The sequence below is a fragment of the Dipodomys ordii genome, unplaced genomic scaffold, assembly GCF_000151885.1.
Source record: "Dipodomys ordii isolate 6190 unplaced genomic scaffold, Dord_2.0 Scaffold11, whole genome shotgun sequence".
Lineage (NCBI taxonomy): Eukaryota > Metazoa > Chordata > Mammalia > Rodentia > Heteromyidae > Dipodomys > Dipodomys ordii.
Genome location: NW_012267227.1, coordinates 12,638,585 through 12,653,937, shown reverse-complemented (window position 1 = coordinate 12,653,937; position 15,353 = coordinate 12,638,585). Strand labels below are relative to the sequence as shown.

Below are 15,353 nucleotides of genomic sequence, written 5' to 3'. Positions count from 1 at the left end.
AAAAAAGTGTTTCACTGATGCAAGTTTTTAATATGAAGCACTAGGGATAGAAAGCAAGAAGACACATGGAGAATTGTCTGTACTTGGTACTCAATTTCTTTTGTAAACCTAATACTGCTCAAAAATGAAATTTACTGGGGATGGGGGGGAAGGTGGGTGGGATTGGGTGGGGGGGCGGGGGGGAGGCTGGGAAGGGATGTGAAGGGTAAACAAAGGAGGAGGCTGCAATGTTTGATAAGAAATGTACTCATTATCTTGCCCATGTAATTGTAACCCCTCTGTACAGTATTTTCACAAAAAATAAAAATTTTAAAAAATGAAATTTACTGAAAATAAATAGGTAGAGAGGAGATGAGAGGGAAAAGGAAGGGAAGGAGAGAAGGGTAAAGAGAAGGGGTGTAGAAAGAGCCAAGGGGGAACGCAGAAGGTAAAACAGCAAAGGTTTCTGTGAAGTTCATTTTTAAATGGCAAAGGCCACTGAGAGAGAGAGAAAGAGTGAGAGACTGAGAGACAGAGAGAGAGAGAGAGAGAGAGAACTTGATTGAAACTAGCATTGGTAGTTATCCAGCCATACAAAGCCACATCATGCAGAATACTTCCCATGCTCCTCAGTGGATTTGTCCTGACTTGATTCCACACCCTTATACATCACTTGTGCAATCACAGGCACACATCTGATAAGAGGATATATTGTCTCATTCTTTGAAAAGGTAAAACAGATGGCTTTCATAAGAGCAAAAGTAAAAACAGTGTGGAATTCAATAACTAGAAATGCGATTCTGAAATTGAAAGGATTCTGTGTGGTGAGACTGAAAGAACATCATTTCTCTCTTCTCCCATTGCAGGCCAGAGCTTTGCCCAGGGGTAGAACACTTGGACAAAACAAAGTGTATTTCCTGCTCTCAAACACAATTTCAAGTACCTGGAAATCTGTCTCTAAGACATCAATTTCAGTGCTCTAATCACTACTGTGAAGACCCTATGGAATAGCCTACATTTATATCGTGGCGAAGATTTTAGGATAGTCTTTCTCCATGAGGAGCAGTTAACTTCCCTAGCAGTAATACAGTTTTTATAAGAACTTTAAAAAGCCCTAACCCATGTACCTCAGTTTTAAGCTTGGGCGAAATAATAACTCTCAACTGATTGAAAATCAGATCCTCTTTATTTTACTAGGCTGCATCATCAATACCTGAACTACAGGTATCAACATTCTTCACAGTATTCACAACTCCATTATGAGTAAAATGCCCCATCACTTAATGTTATTAATGGTTCTTCAAAGACGAATTGAAGTCAGCATTACATTTGAGAAATTATTTTCACATAACTACTCTTAGAGATATATGTGCACCATTTTAATCTCCTAACATATCTTCCCTGAGCCAACAAGAAAGCCATAGTCTGATACTACCTTATTAGAAACAGTTTATTTTATTACTCTGGATGTATATTAGCTCCAAGTTAATAAAAAAATATATGTGCACAAACTGCAAAGAGAAACAGTTTAAGGAGGGACTCCAGAAGATGCCAACATGCAATTCAATCACCAAGACCATTATACTTCATCACACAGAAATACCCTGGAGTGGTTTTATCAACAGAAACACAATATAATTCAATATACTACAGTATAAATCCAGTAATAATTATAGTTGACCTAGACTTGCTTGCCAAGTACTTGCTTGTTTGTACTGGTGCTTCAATAGAAAATAACAGAATTTGGGTGAACTTGAGGAAATAAAGAGAAAATATACAATTTCCACCTCCCTTACAAACCACTCTGCTCTTTGTTTTTCTCAGCTGTATGTTTAAAATGACATATATTGAGAACATCTGCTACTTAATCTTTATCCTCCATCTCAAAATAAGAAAATCCTTCTTTATAAAACTTTGTATAACCATAGTAATTGCCATTTTAAATGTTCCTGAGTATTTTTCAATTTCAGTGAACCTTCTAAAACTTCACTGTAAAACCAGGAATGATGAGAAAATGACCATGAGCGTAGAGATGAGATGATTAATAAATTGAAAGTTCAAGACTGGCGCCAATGACTCACATCTATAATCCCAAATACTCAGGAGATCCAGAGGATCATAGTTCAAAGCTAGCCTCCTCAGACAAGTCCCTAAGACTCCATCTCCAATGAACCAGCAAAAAATGCCAGACTGAAAGCATGGGTCAAACGGTAGAACACCAGCCAAAAGTAAGCAAGATAAGCAAGAATGTCCTGAGTTCAAGCCATGGTACTTGCACTGAATAAACACACAAATTCAAAGTTAGTAACCCCTGCTTTCACTATATTTGATGTCAGTATAACTTGTGGAGGAGATGGGGAAAAACCAGTTGTTTAAGGATACAGGTGGACCTGTTGCAACAATGAGAAGTACAAGTTGTCATGTCCAAAACGAGCTTTACAACGTCGGTGGGGGGGGGGGGGAGGGGGGGGGAAGGAGAAGGATTGGGATTGGGGGGGGGGGGGGAGGCTGGGAAGGGATGTGAAGGGTAAACAAAGGAGGAGGCTGCAATGCTTGGTAAGAAATGTATGCATTATCCTGCCCATGTAATTGTAACTCCTCTGTACAGTATGTTCACAAATAAAATTAAATTAAATTAAAAAAAAAGGTTGAAGACTACTGCATATCATGTTTATTTCAATGATCACATTTGCTCTTTTGGTAGATCATGTAAACTGTTTCTTTTAGTTCGGAGCAGCAGTGGGTACTAGATTTGCCAATAGAAATCTCCCATTCAAATTAAAGCTTTTTATTACTTGTGTGGCTTTTGGGACGTTCGTGGATATTAGTCTTTTCATATAGCTAAGTATAGGTGCTTGTATATCTTTCCCTTAAAAGCCACTACTGAGTAGATACTCACTAACTCTAGGATGAACTGTGAATGCTAGAGCTTGTATATCATATCAGCTCCCAACAGATCCCAGAGCTTTTTAGGTGTAGTTTTCATGCTCAACTTTTCCCTTTCCATACCTGAGTTTTGTTGGGAACCATTTGTCTAACTTACTTGAATAATGAAAAGCTCACTCTTCACCCTTAGGGAAATTTCTCCTCTTTTTAGGTTGATGCCAACAGATAATTACATCTAAGTTCTTTATAGAGTACTGCATTCAACTGGCAAGGATTCCGGGATTAACGGGCACAGACTCATGGACACTCTTGGCATCCTGGACACCTTCCCCGGGGCAATTCAAAGTCCTTAAAACTCAGCAGAATTCATGAAGCGGTGTGCAGACCCAACACCTGTAGAAGTCAGAGAGGACTGCAGCATCAGAATGACTTCACACCAATGAGTTCAAAAGCCTTACCTCTTTCGCACTGGGGTCCAGTGAAGCCGTACGTGCACGCGCACCGATTTGGAGCCACACATCTCCCTCCGTTGAGACAGCCACTTTCACAGACAGCTATAAGGCAGAGAATAATCTAATGAGGTAACACTCAGGCCCACGCACAGGAGGACAGTAAAAATCTGAGTCATTACCCAGTACTTGCTTTGAACAATAATTGTACAGTTAGTTATTAATCTGGGTACAACTCTCAGTCAGGTAAAGCTGCCTGAACAGGTGAGTTTGCACTTTTATGTGTTAAACCTGAAGGACTCATCACATACAGCACCTGAACAAAGCCTGTGATTCTGTATCTAATGTGGTGCTTGCTAAGAGGCATCAGTGGGAGGGGAGTACAGTCCAACTGTTGGCCATCATTTCTGTTCAATTTCTTGAGGGCTCGCCTAAGGGATACACTGTTTCTACTGATGTTACCATTTTAGAAATCATACCATTAACTGCAAAGCACAAAACCTTAAGACTGCCATTCTGTCATTCAAGCGCTGTGACAAAGAGCCAACGGAGTGTGTTTAACAGGCTCCATAAGACTACTGGTAAGGTAAACACTGAGAAATTAAAAGAGGGATAGCACCTGTAGGAAAAAGTGATTAATGTAAAAAACGAAAAGGCGTCACTCTGAACACCTTCTCCACATATAATTTCTATGATGGAATCTAGTTTGGGAGACCAGAGAGACGCAGACACCATTCATCCGTCAAGAGGAAAGACATGTTTACAGAGAAAGGTGAGGTCAAGTTTTGCACATCCAGGTGGAGCAGGCCAGCGAATGAACGGAACAGGAATTCTTTACTTTGGGTGGTGACTACAAACCAAAGGCATGAAGCAAGCCGATGGTGAGGGAAGATGAAAGGCAAATGCATCCAATGACTTAGGATCAACATTGCCAGTGAAAAGTGGCTGCTTAATGTGTGGGAGACGTGATCTGTTCATCTCAGGTCAAAACGCTGGGTCCCAGGTGATTAAGGAAAATCAGCCCTCATCTCCTTCTATGTGTCCATGTTTTATGTAGGTTAACATCCCCCATGCTTACAACCATGGCCTACTTACGTTGTCCACAGTGAGTTCCAATGTATCCCTTCTGGCATAGACAGTGATCGTCACTGCAGCTGCCGCCATTCATACAGCGAATATTACAGTGTTGTACTTAGGGAAGGGAAAAGAAAGAGAAAGGAGGATTTATTTTTGCAACTTCAATGCATAGCTTGTAACAGTTCACGGGAGCTGAGTTTTAGTTATTTGAAGAGAAGATAAAATGATTTACCAGGATTCATACACGTATGCAGAAATGTCCTAATTAACCATGCTAACTATGTCTAATGTATGTATCAAGCCATTTACAGTGCAATATCGTTTTTTCTTGGCATTTAACAGTGTTAGGCAACTAATTTAGCAGAACTTAACAGCTCAATGTCATTCCTGTAATTTAACCTGATGAGAAAATAGTGTCAAGAGCAATCATATGAGACAAGATTACGAGGGTAATAATTTTCCTAGGAAAAGATTTAGAGTCCAAACTAGGTGGCCAGGAGAAAAGAGAGTCATAAGTTCCATGGAAGTTTGTTAAAAGAAATTTTCAGGGGCAGAAAAAAAAAAGAAAATACCTAGGAAGGCATGTAATAACAAGACTGGATAGGCTCTAGCTTAAATTGTAACTTTAAACTCATGGAGACCCTCAGTGTTTGAAACATTATGTCCCAAGACTCAGTCCCATGATCCACCTAGCATTCCTTCCTTCATTCCCTCCACAAGTATTTCTGAATATCTATTCTGTATCATGCAAAATGTCAGGCACTCTATGCTCATCTCTTCGTGGAATCCTCTTGTTAAGTCCTGTCTGCCTCTTTGCTCTAAGTCTTTATCCCCCAACACAGTTCTCACCAAGTACTAAAATCCATTCCCCCCTCCCTTGCCTCTTTTATTCTTTGCTGACTTGCTCTTCTCTCTTCCCTCCCAAGCCCCACCAGAACCCTCTTTCCTGGAAGAGTCATTTACATTTCTCTTGAACTCTCTACAAACGGTCATCACTTCTTCTATCCCAGAAATACCTTCCTGAAAACTATTTGGGAGTAGGGAGATTCATGATTATTACTTACATCCCTTAAACTTTAAGACACCTTGCACGTATGCAGGTGCTCAACACACAAAACCGGATAATGACATCAAAGGCTAGCCTCCACAAGTTGTTCATTGTATTCTAAATCCATAGACACTGTAGGGTAGATCACTATTTTAAAAATATTTTATCTTTTTCTCCATGTCTGAAAACAGAAATAAGGCTTTTGTTCCAAAAATTGAGCAACTCAGGAAATCCATTCAAACAGTTATTTTAGGCTCCTACAATTCCATTAACATATCTCAGCCAAAAAGCTTTAACTAAAAGATTATCTACAAGTCTACAATGAAAACAAAATGATTTGGCGAAAACTTGGAATAATATTCTAAGTAGGTCAGGAAAAGGTGTATAGTTGCTTTAAAACTGGAAATTATACTTAGCCTCATACTATCTTAGAAAAATAGTGCGCATTGGGAAAGTACAGGAAATGATGTCATCTGTCAGGCAGCATAGGAACTCAGCCCACAAACTGATTTCAATTAAAGTGGTCCATGCCAAGAGCTAATTTCCATTCCCACATGAGCAACAAAGCCATTTAGCTCCTTTGAGATAAAATGTTCAAAAGCAAACAGTAGTTTAAATAGTGACTTTACATTATTTATTCAAGTTTGAAAATCTGGAGGAATTCTTTCCAGGAAGAATGATTACATTTACATTGAAAAGTAATATAACTAAAAACTTCCCTTGATATGCCTTTATAATTGTTCTTTAAAAAAAACAAAAAAACCAAACCCATCTTTCAGGTGAGTCTTTTCCAGCATATTTTTTTCCCTGAAAAACAAGACTATTCTGTCTGATTTCTTTCTTTCTCCTCCCTTCCTTTCCTTCTTCCCACTCTCCTTCCCTCCCTCCCTCCCTCCCAGAGAGAGAGAGAAAGAGAGAGAGAGAGAGAGAGAGTATACCCTGGAGCTTAAACTCAAGGCCTGGTAGCTATTGCTTGAGTCTGGCACTCCATCTCTCGAGCCATAGTTCGACTTCTGGCTTCTTGCTAGATAACTGGAGATAGGAGTTTCTCAGCTTCATCTGTCAGGCTGGCTTTGAAATTTATCAGATCTCAGCCTCTCCAGCAGCTGGGATGATAGGTATGAGCCACCAGGGCCTTGCTCTCACTGACTTCTAAAGCGGTAAGTCATTGCTTAGTCCAGTGACTACATCAAGAATCCCTGGGAGAAAGGCGAGCAAGTAAATTTCCCAACAGATGAAAGGATCTCCATCCCCTGCTTAGCCACAAGTATGTTTACTAGGAACAACTTCACGAGCTTTGTGAGTCTGAGGGCCTTATGGGAAGCATTTCTTCAAAGGTAGGCTAGCCATCTTTCAGGATTTCAGAACTAGATACTAGATATGCGACTTTACTACCCAACGAGGAAACAGTTTAGAGAGAGACATACATGATTGGTTTTAATTTGGATTGAATCCTGCCACTGATGCATATTCTAAATTTACCCTGATGTGAACAAGAATTCCAGATGTCTCATAATTAGCAGACCAGGTTCTATGTCTCTAGAAAAAGCCAACAACAAAAAAAAAAAGGAAGCTCCACTTACAACCCATAAGAATGTCCTGCCCTTTAAGGGATGCACTGAATATTCCAGATTAGAATATAGTCCTAAAATAAATCTGCTTTAAAATGTTACCAGAAGCTGGGAAGGTCAGGGCAGTCAAAGCGTTAAGTGTGCAGATTTTCACTGGCACACACAGTTAACCCTGAAAGACCTCACATCCTAATGACAATATCCCTCTGAAAGTGGCTTCAAAGAATGTCATGTTTGCTGGGCTCCAATAGCTTACATCTATAATGTGCTACTCAGGAGGCTGAGATCTGAGGATCAACGTTTGAAGCCAGCCCATGCAGAAAAGGCTATGAGGCTCTTTAACAAACCACCAGAAAGCTAGACTGTGAAGCTGTGGCTCAACAGGTAGAGAGCCAGGTTGAGTTAAAAAACAAACAAACAAACAAAAAAAACACTAAGCAAAGAGCAAGAGGCCCTGAGGTCAAGCTCCAGTGCAAGGAAAAATAATCATAATTTCATGAAAGACTCAATATTCTAGAACTAGCAGAAAATGCTGCTATTTCTCTACATCTGCAAAAGATTACAAATTAATTTTAGGTTCATTTCAGATATCAGTCAGTTGTTTTGGTAATTCAACAAGTTATACTGACTGAACAGCTTCCACCAGCCAGGCAGAAGAGAGTAGAATTAAAACTTCCTTTAGTTTAGTTTCTTAAAATCACTAACCAGAAGAAATGACACAAGCCTACCATAGGGAAGCAGAGAAGCAGGACTGGCACTTGGGTCTTAATACCTCAGGCAATGGTTCTCTGGGAAGCTCTAGGTCTGCAAGGATTCTAAGGACCAGCCATCCTCCCGCCAGGTACAGCTGGCAGAAAAGAGTACTGGCAGCACTTTTGAATAAGCATCTGTTTGGTGAGTGCATGTTTTGGTTTCAGCACTAGGAAAAGCACAGACAGATAAACAGCCAGACCAACTCCTGGTCTCCCCACCTGAGACAACAATCCGCAGGGAGCAGCCAGAGTCACTGTAGGACAAAAACAATTCTCATTTAGAGAGATAATAGCCATGGATTTCCCGGAGGGGCATAAAATGTCCTGTGGTGCCTACAGATACTCAGCTTAGAAGAATAATATCACTAATGCATCTCAAAAAAAATAAAAATAAAAAGCTAGCTGAGCTGGGAAAAGTCCAGAAAACATTCAATGATATCAGGGATAGAAATGCTTCCTCAGCTCTCCTTAATTTTTAAAATTCCACTATTTTTAATTCTGCAAAACGTTTTCAATAATATTAGTTCAAGGGATGTCTGAGTTAGCAATTTTAATATTCCAAATACCTCAAAGATCTTGGTGAAACCACATCCTCTTTATACCATTTCTCTCATTTTCTCTCTTTCTCTCTCTCTCTTTCTCTCTCTCTCTCTCTCTCCCTCTCTCTCCTTCTACCCCTTTCCTTCCCACTCCTTCTCTCCCTCCTCTCCCCCCTCTCTCATCCTGGGGCTTGAACCCAGGGCCTGGGCACTGTCCCTGAATTTCTTTTTCTCAAGGCTAACACTCTACCACTTGAGCCACAGCTACACTTTTGGCTTTTTCTGAGTAGCTTACTGGAGATAAGAGTCTCACAGACTTTCCTGCTCCAGCTGGCTTCAAACTGGGATCTTCAGATCTTGGCCTCCTGAGTTGGCCCCCAGCTACACCATTCTTATCTACAAGCTGTTTGGGGGTTTTGTTCACTGTCCAGGTATAAAGAGGAGAATCAATCTTTTTCAGAGCACACTACCCACAAGTCTTGGACTTCAGTCTCTAGCCTAAATCTGGCCTTAAGACCTAACTACTATACCCCTCCCATTCTGTGACTAGCTTGATGTACCATGTAGCAAGATTTCAGCTTTCCTCTTGAGATTTAACATGTCATGATTTTTTTTATAGGAGTAGTTCATGCTATCACTCCAGGCTATATACCCAAGTTGTTTAAGGACCAATTGAAGGATGGGCTCTATTATCAACTTCATTCTATACTTATTTCCCACCCCTGAGACTGTTGCCCCCTAGTGGTAATCTGGAGTTTTCCTAATAAGAGATAGAGGTGACTTCTCTGGCTCTTTCTATTGGTCTGTGCTCTATGGAACGAATCTGCTGTCACATAGAGGCCACATATTTAGACCAAGTTGAATATGTAACATTCAGCTGAAAGAGCTGGAATCCCCAGCCCACGGGGCTATCCTAATCTACAACTGACTATTGGGCATAAAAAGCAGATTCTGAAACAAAATTTTAGCAGATATCATCTGCTTTGGAAGTAACTTGAGGTGGCAGATGTTTGCAGAATGAGACAGGGTCAAGAAAGAAGCAAAATACACACTCAACCTACTCTTATGGAGGGCAAGAAGGGCTCAATGGGGAATCCTGGGAAACAGAATTCTCAGTTACCCAAACTGAAAGGCAAGGCATATGGAATGTGTCCAACAATGCTCTATCGTTGGTTAAAAATGGCTTCTTTCTAGGTCCACTCGCCCCTTCAGCACTTCCTATTTGCCTTCTACATAAGACACAGCACAATCTCTGGCCACAGAAATCTGACTAAGGTCTCAGGCAGCAAGACTTGTAACCATCAAGGAAAATGAGTGGACACAAAAAAGGTCTTCCATGCAAGACAACCTGCTCTTGCCTGTCAAATGACTTTGAGAGTCACAATGATAACACTCTCCAATGCACCTTGACACCCGTAAATCTCTACTTGCAATAGACACAAGAAAATATAACCTTTTTTCTTAAAATGTTGTATAAAAAATAGTATTTTAAGGGGGGAGGGTGTATTTTCTCACCAGAACTTAGAAATGAAACAGAAAACTATATTCTTTTTAGCCTTTGTAATAGTTGAGATGTTGAGGGCTGTTTATACCAACATGAACTTCAACTTTTTAAACAAATGACAATTCACTTCAACAGCCCTCACATTTCCCTAATTCACTGTGGTGGACAACACATATAAAGAAGACAGAGAGAGATAAGACAGAGATGAAAGAGGAGAGAGAGGGAAGAGAGAAGGGGTGAGAAATAAGAAAGGGGAGAGAGGGGAGGAGAGACAGAAGGGAGAAAGAAGAGAGTGAGAGGAGAGAGAGAGAGAGGGGAAAGAGACAGAGGGGAGAGACACAGAGGGGAAAGAGAGAAGAGGGGAGAGGGAGGGAAGAGAGAATGGAAAGAAGAAAGAGAGGGGAGAGAGGAGGGAAGGAGGGGAAGGGGGGAGAAAAAGGGGGGAAGAGTGAGAGAATGAATCCAGAAATCTAGAAAGCAGAGGCCCTTTAGAATGAACTGTGGATATGTAAAATAAACACCATCTATGTGCTTTATGATAAGGCCCCGAAACTTCCAAAATGACTTCTTCCACTTTCTTCTTGGAAATGCGAATGTTTTGAGACAAATCAGATGTTAATCAGCTTCATAGGTCAGTACCACAAAGCAGAAACACCTGCTCTTCTTGAGCCAAAAATGTTCATTACCCAGTCATTTCGTGGGGCACCTTTTAAGGTATTTACAATGATGATACAGAGGTGAAAAAGGCAATGCCAACATAGAAGGCCATAATCTTTATGTGGTTCCTAGTAACTATTTTCCAGTGAAAAGTGAAGAAGGAAAATGGGAAGCTAGATTGAGGAAAGACTTTCCAAGTATTTTGGGCAGAGCGGAGAAGGCAGATGGTCTGGAGGGGAGGAGGGGGGAAATGTACTGCAGGCAAAGAGAAAAGCCAAAAAGCAAATTTAGGAGAAAATAGGGCATAACCACATAAAATAATATTATATATAATGACATGTTACACTCACTGGATCGGGAGCCACAGGAAGGAGATATCTGACCAGATGGGCAAGTGCACATATTCGGCCTGGAACAGAATCCATCCCCACAGGAATGCCGGCAAATGGCTGTGGATAAATGCACACGGATTCAGCTCGCGGTCAGCTCTCAGGATCCAGCCCTCCAAGGAGGGACACCTGGCCCCTCAGGCCTCTCATTGACCTGGTCATCATGACTTATTCAATCTCAGGTGTATTCATTCACAAAGCAAGTCTGCTGGACAACACAAGCTTTGACTCTAAGTTCAGTAACTCTCTGATGCATACCTATCAGGAGTCCTCAGTCTCTCTCTGCTTATTCATAGCATTCCATTTAGCAAAATCCCAAGACAAGTAAGAAAGGAAAACAACACAAATTAAAATCTTGCCGCTAAACATCCTTACAAAGAACTGTTTTTCTATCCGTTTCATTATTTGATGATGAAAAAAAAAGTAGGCAGCAATGTTCTTTATTGGACATGTTCTGAATTATATTGACAGCATGAGGGAAGAATCTAGAATCCAGTGACCTGGGTAGCAATTTTACAGTCAGGAAGCCATTCACCTGTTAGAGAGAGATGAACTTTCATACCACCCAGAGCCTATGGCCGTAAATGTGTCAGATGCTTCAATGACAGCCTAATGAGAGTAAATTGAATAACAATTCACTCATCAACACTGGATCAATCCTTTCTATGTTGTTGGTGTGTTCATTTCCTCAAACTCTTGCAGAATAGATTAGAGACAAGCATAGTGCAAAAAGCTAAAATACCACACTGAATAAAATGGGCATTAGAACATTAAAAGAGCTTAGGACAGAGATGGGAAACTATTACTCAAGAAGCTGTCAAAGACTCCTATAAACATTTATTTTAGTGCTTGAAAATAACATTTCTCGGAGAATTCTACAGGACCCAGGGGAAGAGTTCCATTGTCGAAATCATCTACAAAATGCTAAATACCATCGTTGGTTTAGTTTTGATCGTCAAATAAACCCATTCCTATCCCCTTTGTCTAAAGCTTTTTGGTTCTTGCCACCCAATTTCAATGATTTGGGGAGGCCTGTGGACTGCTGTGGCCGACAAAGTTAAAAATTATAATAAGGAATTCAGCAACGATACCCTTTTCCTCAAGATCCCTTCCCAGTGACCACCATATGTTAATCAGAGGGTTAACATATACAAATATCATACTATGTGGATCACAGTATCCACTGTGGTTCTATTTTTCAGTATCTCAGGAATAGTCTAAAGGAAATCACTCAATCAATCTATGACAGTGCTTTCATGAAGTTCAATGTTCCCAAAGTGAGTTCGGGAAAATCTTAAGAACTGGAAGGTTCAACTATTTAAGACTACTGGCATTTAGTTACAAAGGATCAAATTCTAAGGGTCATCATGCCAACAAAACAAACATGCGGAATGAAAGGTGATCTATTTACTTACGGACAATGCACTGATTTCCACCAGGTAAGGTTTTCCATCCAGGACAACAGTAAGCATTATAACGTGATCCACAGACATTGGGTCTGAAATAAAATATACAGAATTCCATTTTGTCTTAAATTTTTTTTTCAAAAAAATCCTAAGTTACAAAGCAAATGAACCTTGGAAAACAATGAAAAGTAAAATCAGGGAATCCAATGTTAACTTAGCAGTTTTCAACATTGTAACCTATTGATACCAATGGAGATAGGCCCTCAGAGCATATTTAAAAAACCAAAAAAAACCAAAGTCACAAACCCTTAAGATACAGATGGAAAATTTTCATGAAGCCATATTGTCTAATTTTAATGATGAATTGTCTACTGGTCTGGTTTAAAAAGTCAGAGTTAAATCCATTATGTGTAATGTTACAAGTACCTACTCTAAAATTGGGTATACTTTTTCCTATGGCTCAGCTCACCTCTAAAATGTTACCACATTCTTCTTTTCATCCAAAATACAGAATTGCAAACTCTAATACAGGTTAAGAGAAATAAAGGCCAAAGACACTTAAATATCTCTTTAGCAAGTTTGGGAACACCACAGACACAAGCATTTAGGAGCAAATGAAGCCAACGGCACCGTGTTTCTTGTTTCTGAATAATTTATCGCCATGTATCTTGGAGCAAAGCCTCCACTGAGAATCCAGATGACCCACATTCAGCATCTTCAGAGAGCAAATGGATAAAGATCTAGCTGCTCCAGCCCTGGAACGTTAAGACCAGATGGAATGAATGCAGAGACCCATAAGAAACTATTCACTCCTTTCTGAGCCTATGTGTGGATGCTAAGTTGGAGTTTAGGGACTGGGAAAGAAGGTCAAATGTTTTCCAATCAATGTCACAAACCACAGCTATTCCAAGGATTTCTATTATGAACACCAGCTCAAGTCTTAAACATGGCTAAAATGCATGTCTCAGTTGGGATGCGCCCACACACACCTACACATCCTCAGTCTACATGCAGACCCAAGCAAACAGCACGAGGCCCGCCTGCAAGCCCTTTCAGACTCTCAATCTCGAGCAGAAGTGGGAAGCAAGTGAAGTCTTTGCATAGTCCCAGAGATTTTAGGGATGTTCTCCAGTGTGCAATCTGTGCTTCAGACTTAACTGAGGCTGAAGGGAAGAGCATAACTAGGGAGAAAGATGGATGGGCCAGGAAAAGGATTCTCACTCTGTACCCTGTCTTTCAGTACTTTTCCCAGGTCAGAGGGGAAGTGACTATACACTTGACTATATGCCCCTCTATCACCTGATTCATTCTCTGTGCACACTGGCATAATATTTACCTTGCCTATATCATAATAGGTGTATATATGCATATATATGATAAGACACTGGGCACAAGACAATGGAAGTGCAATGTGGCATTATTATCATGACAAAAATCATCTGGGGCTGGGAATGCAGCCCAGTGGTAAAATGCTTGCCTAGAATTCCTAAGGCCCTGGGTTCAACATCCCCCCTAGCACAAAAAGTAAACAAAATCATCTTCTGACCTACATTCTAACTCATTTTCTGACTCAGCTTAAGTAACCAGAAAGGTTAAAGACTTTATTAAGAATTCTGGCTCTCAAAACTTGTCCCTTCTGTAACAAATGTCTCAAATTTCAAATATCCAGAACTTCCTTTTCAGAAAGGGAAGAAAGAGGAGAAAACAGAGGAGAGGGTTGGGGGTGGGAGTGAGTGGGACAGATACTAGAACCTTCTAAACTTCGCAAACGTTCTCTCAAGTTAAAGCGACAGTGCAAGCCAAAGTCAACTATTCTCCACCAACAGCCATTACAACAGTTCCACTGGAGGTAGTCCAACCCCAAAGAAAATTCTGGAATCACTTCACAGCACCCTTGAGCCTTCACAGGGTGAGCTGTGGTTGGAGCAATGATGGTTTTCAAATGAAAATCGGGACATATTGTCTGACAAAAATGAATGTATTTGTGGAGTAGCAACACATATAATAGTGATAAAGTTAACCAAAAAAAAAGAGGGTCCAGAATCAGTCATTTCAGTTCTCCAAAGCCACAGACTTGAAAGATTTTCCAAGGAATTTGAAAAATCACAGTACTATGAACATTATTTATTGTTTTGCAATGTTCAGTATCAATCTGCAGCCAAAACCTGGAGGAGATTACAATTTGCCATGGCTACAAAATAAAACGTCAATGTTCTAAACCTTCACAGTGTGAAATTAAATGGTATGGATGATAGGAATTCAGAAACCAAATCAGGAAGAAAGACACAGAAGGCAATAAAGAAGCTAATTTACTAACTGGAAGGTTAAGTATAACACATGCTATTTTAAAATAACCATCGAACAGGCCAGGTGCTGTGGCTCACATCTGTAATCCCCGCTATTTGGGAGGTGGAGATTTAGAGGGTCACAGTTCAAGGCCAATATAGGCAAAAAAAGTTATGGAGACTGCATCTCAACAAATAAGCCAGGTGTGGTGGCATGCATACCCCTGTTATCCCAGATACATGGGAGACACAGGTAGGGAGAACAAAAATGGAAGACCCTATCTGAAAAATAGCTAATACAAAAAGGGCTTGGGCAGGGCTCAATCAGTAAATCATCTGTCTAGCAATCATAAGGCTCTGGATTCAACTCCCAAAAGTGCCAAAAACAAGTTAATTAATTTAAATAACCAACAAATAAAAGCCATACTACAATTTTTTTTTTGATCAAGGAAAGAACTGGGCACTGGTGGCTCACACCTGTAACCCTAGTTCCTCAGGAGGCTGAGATCTAAAGATTGAGGTTGAAAGTTAGCCCAAGAAGGAAAGTCCTTGAGACTCTTACCTCAAAAAACAAAACAAAAACCTAAAAACCCAGATTTCAAGCCTCAGGACTGGAGAAGGAAAGAAGAGAAAGAAAGAAAAAGAAAGAAAGAAAGAAGAAGAAGAAGGAAGGAAGGAAGAAAAAGAAGAAAGAAGGAAAGAAGGAAGAAGGAAAAGGAAGAAGAGGAGGAGGAAGAGGAGGAAGAGGAAGAGAAGGAAGAGGAGGAGGAGGAAGAGAAGGAAGAAGGCAGCAAAGGAATAAATATTAAAT

At 40.3% G+C, this 15,353-nt stretch overlaps 1 protein-coding gene across 1 annotated transcript in view; it reads right to left on the bottom strand.

The window, feature by feature from the left end:
- Positions 1 to 15,353, bottom strand: part of Fbn1 (fibrillin 1) — a 199,469-nt gene that overhangs the window by 157,163 nt on the left and 26,953 nt on the right. Inside the window, exons 2-5 of the mRNA XM_013010126.1 lie at positions 12,267 to 12,349; positions 10,813 to 10,911; positions 4,410 to 4,505; positions 3,324 to 3,419 (exon numbers count right to left, since the gene is read on the bottom strand). Coding sequence (XP_012865580.1) covers positions 3,324 to 3,419; positions 4,410 to 4,505; positions 10,813 to 10,911; positions 12,267 to 12,349 — 374 coding nt within the window. The remainder of the gene's footprint in view (positions 1 to 3,323; positions 3,420 to 4,409; positions 4,506 to 10,812; positions 10,912 to 12,266; positions 12,350 to 15,353) is intronic.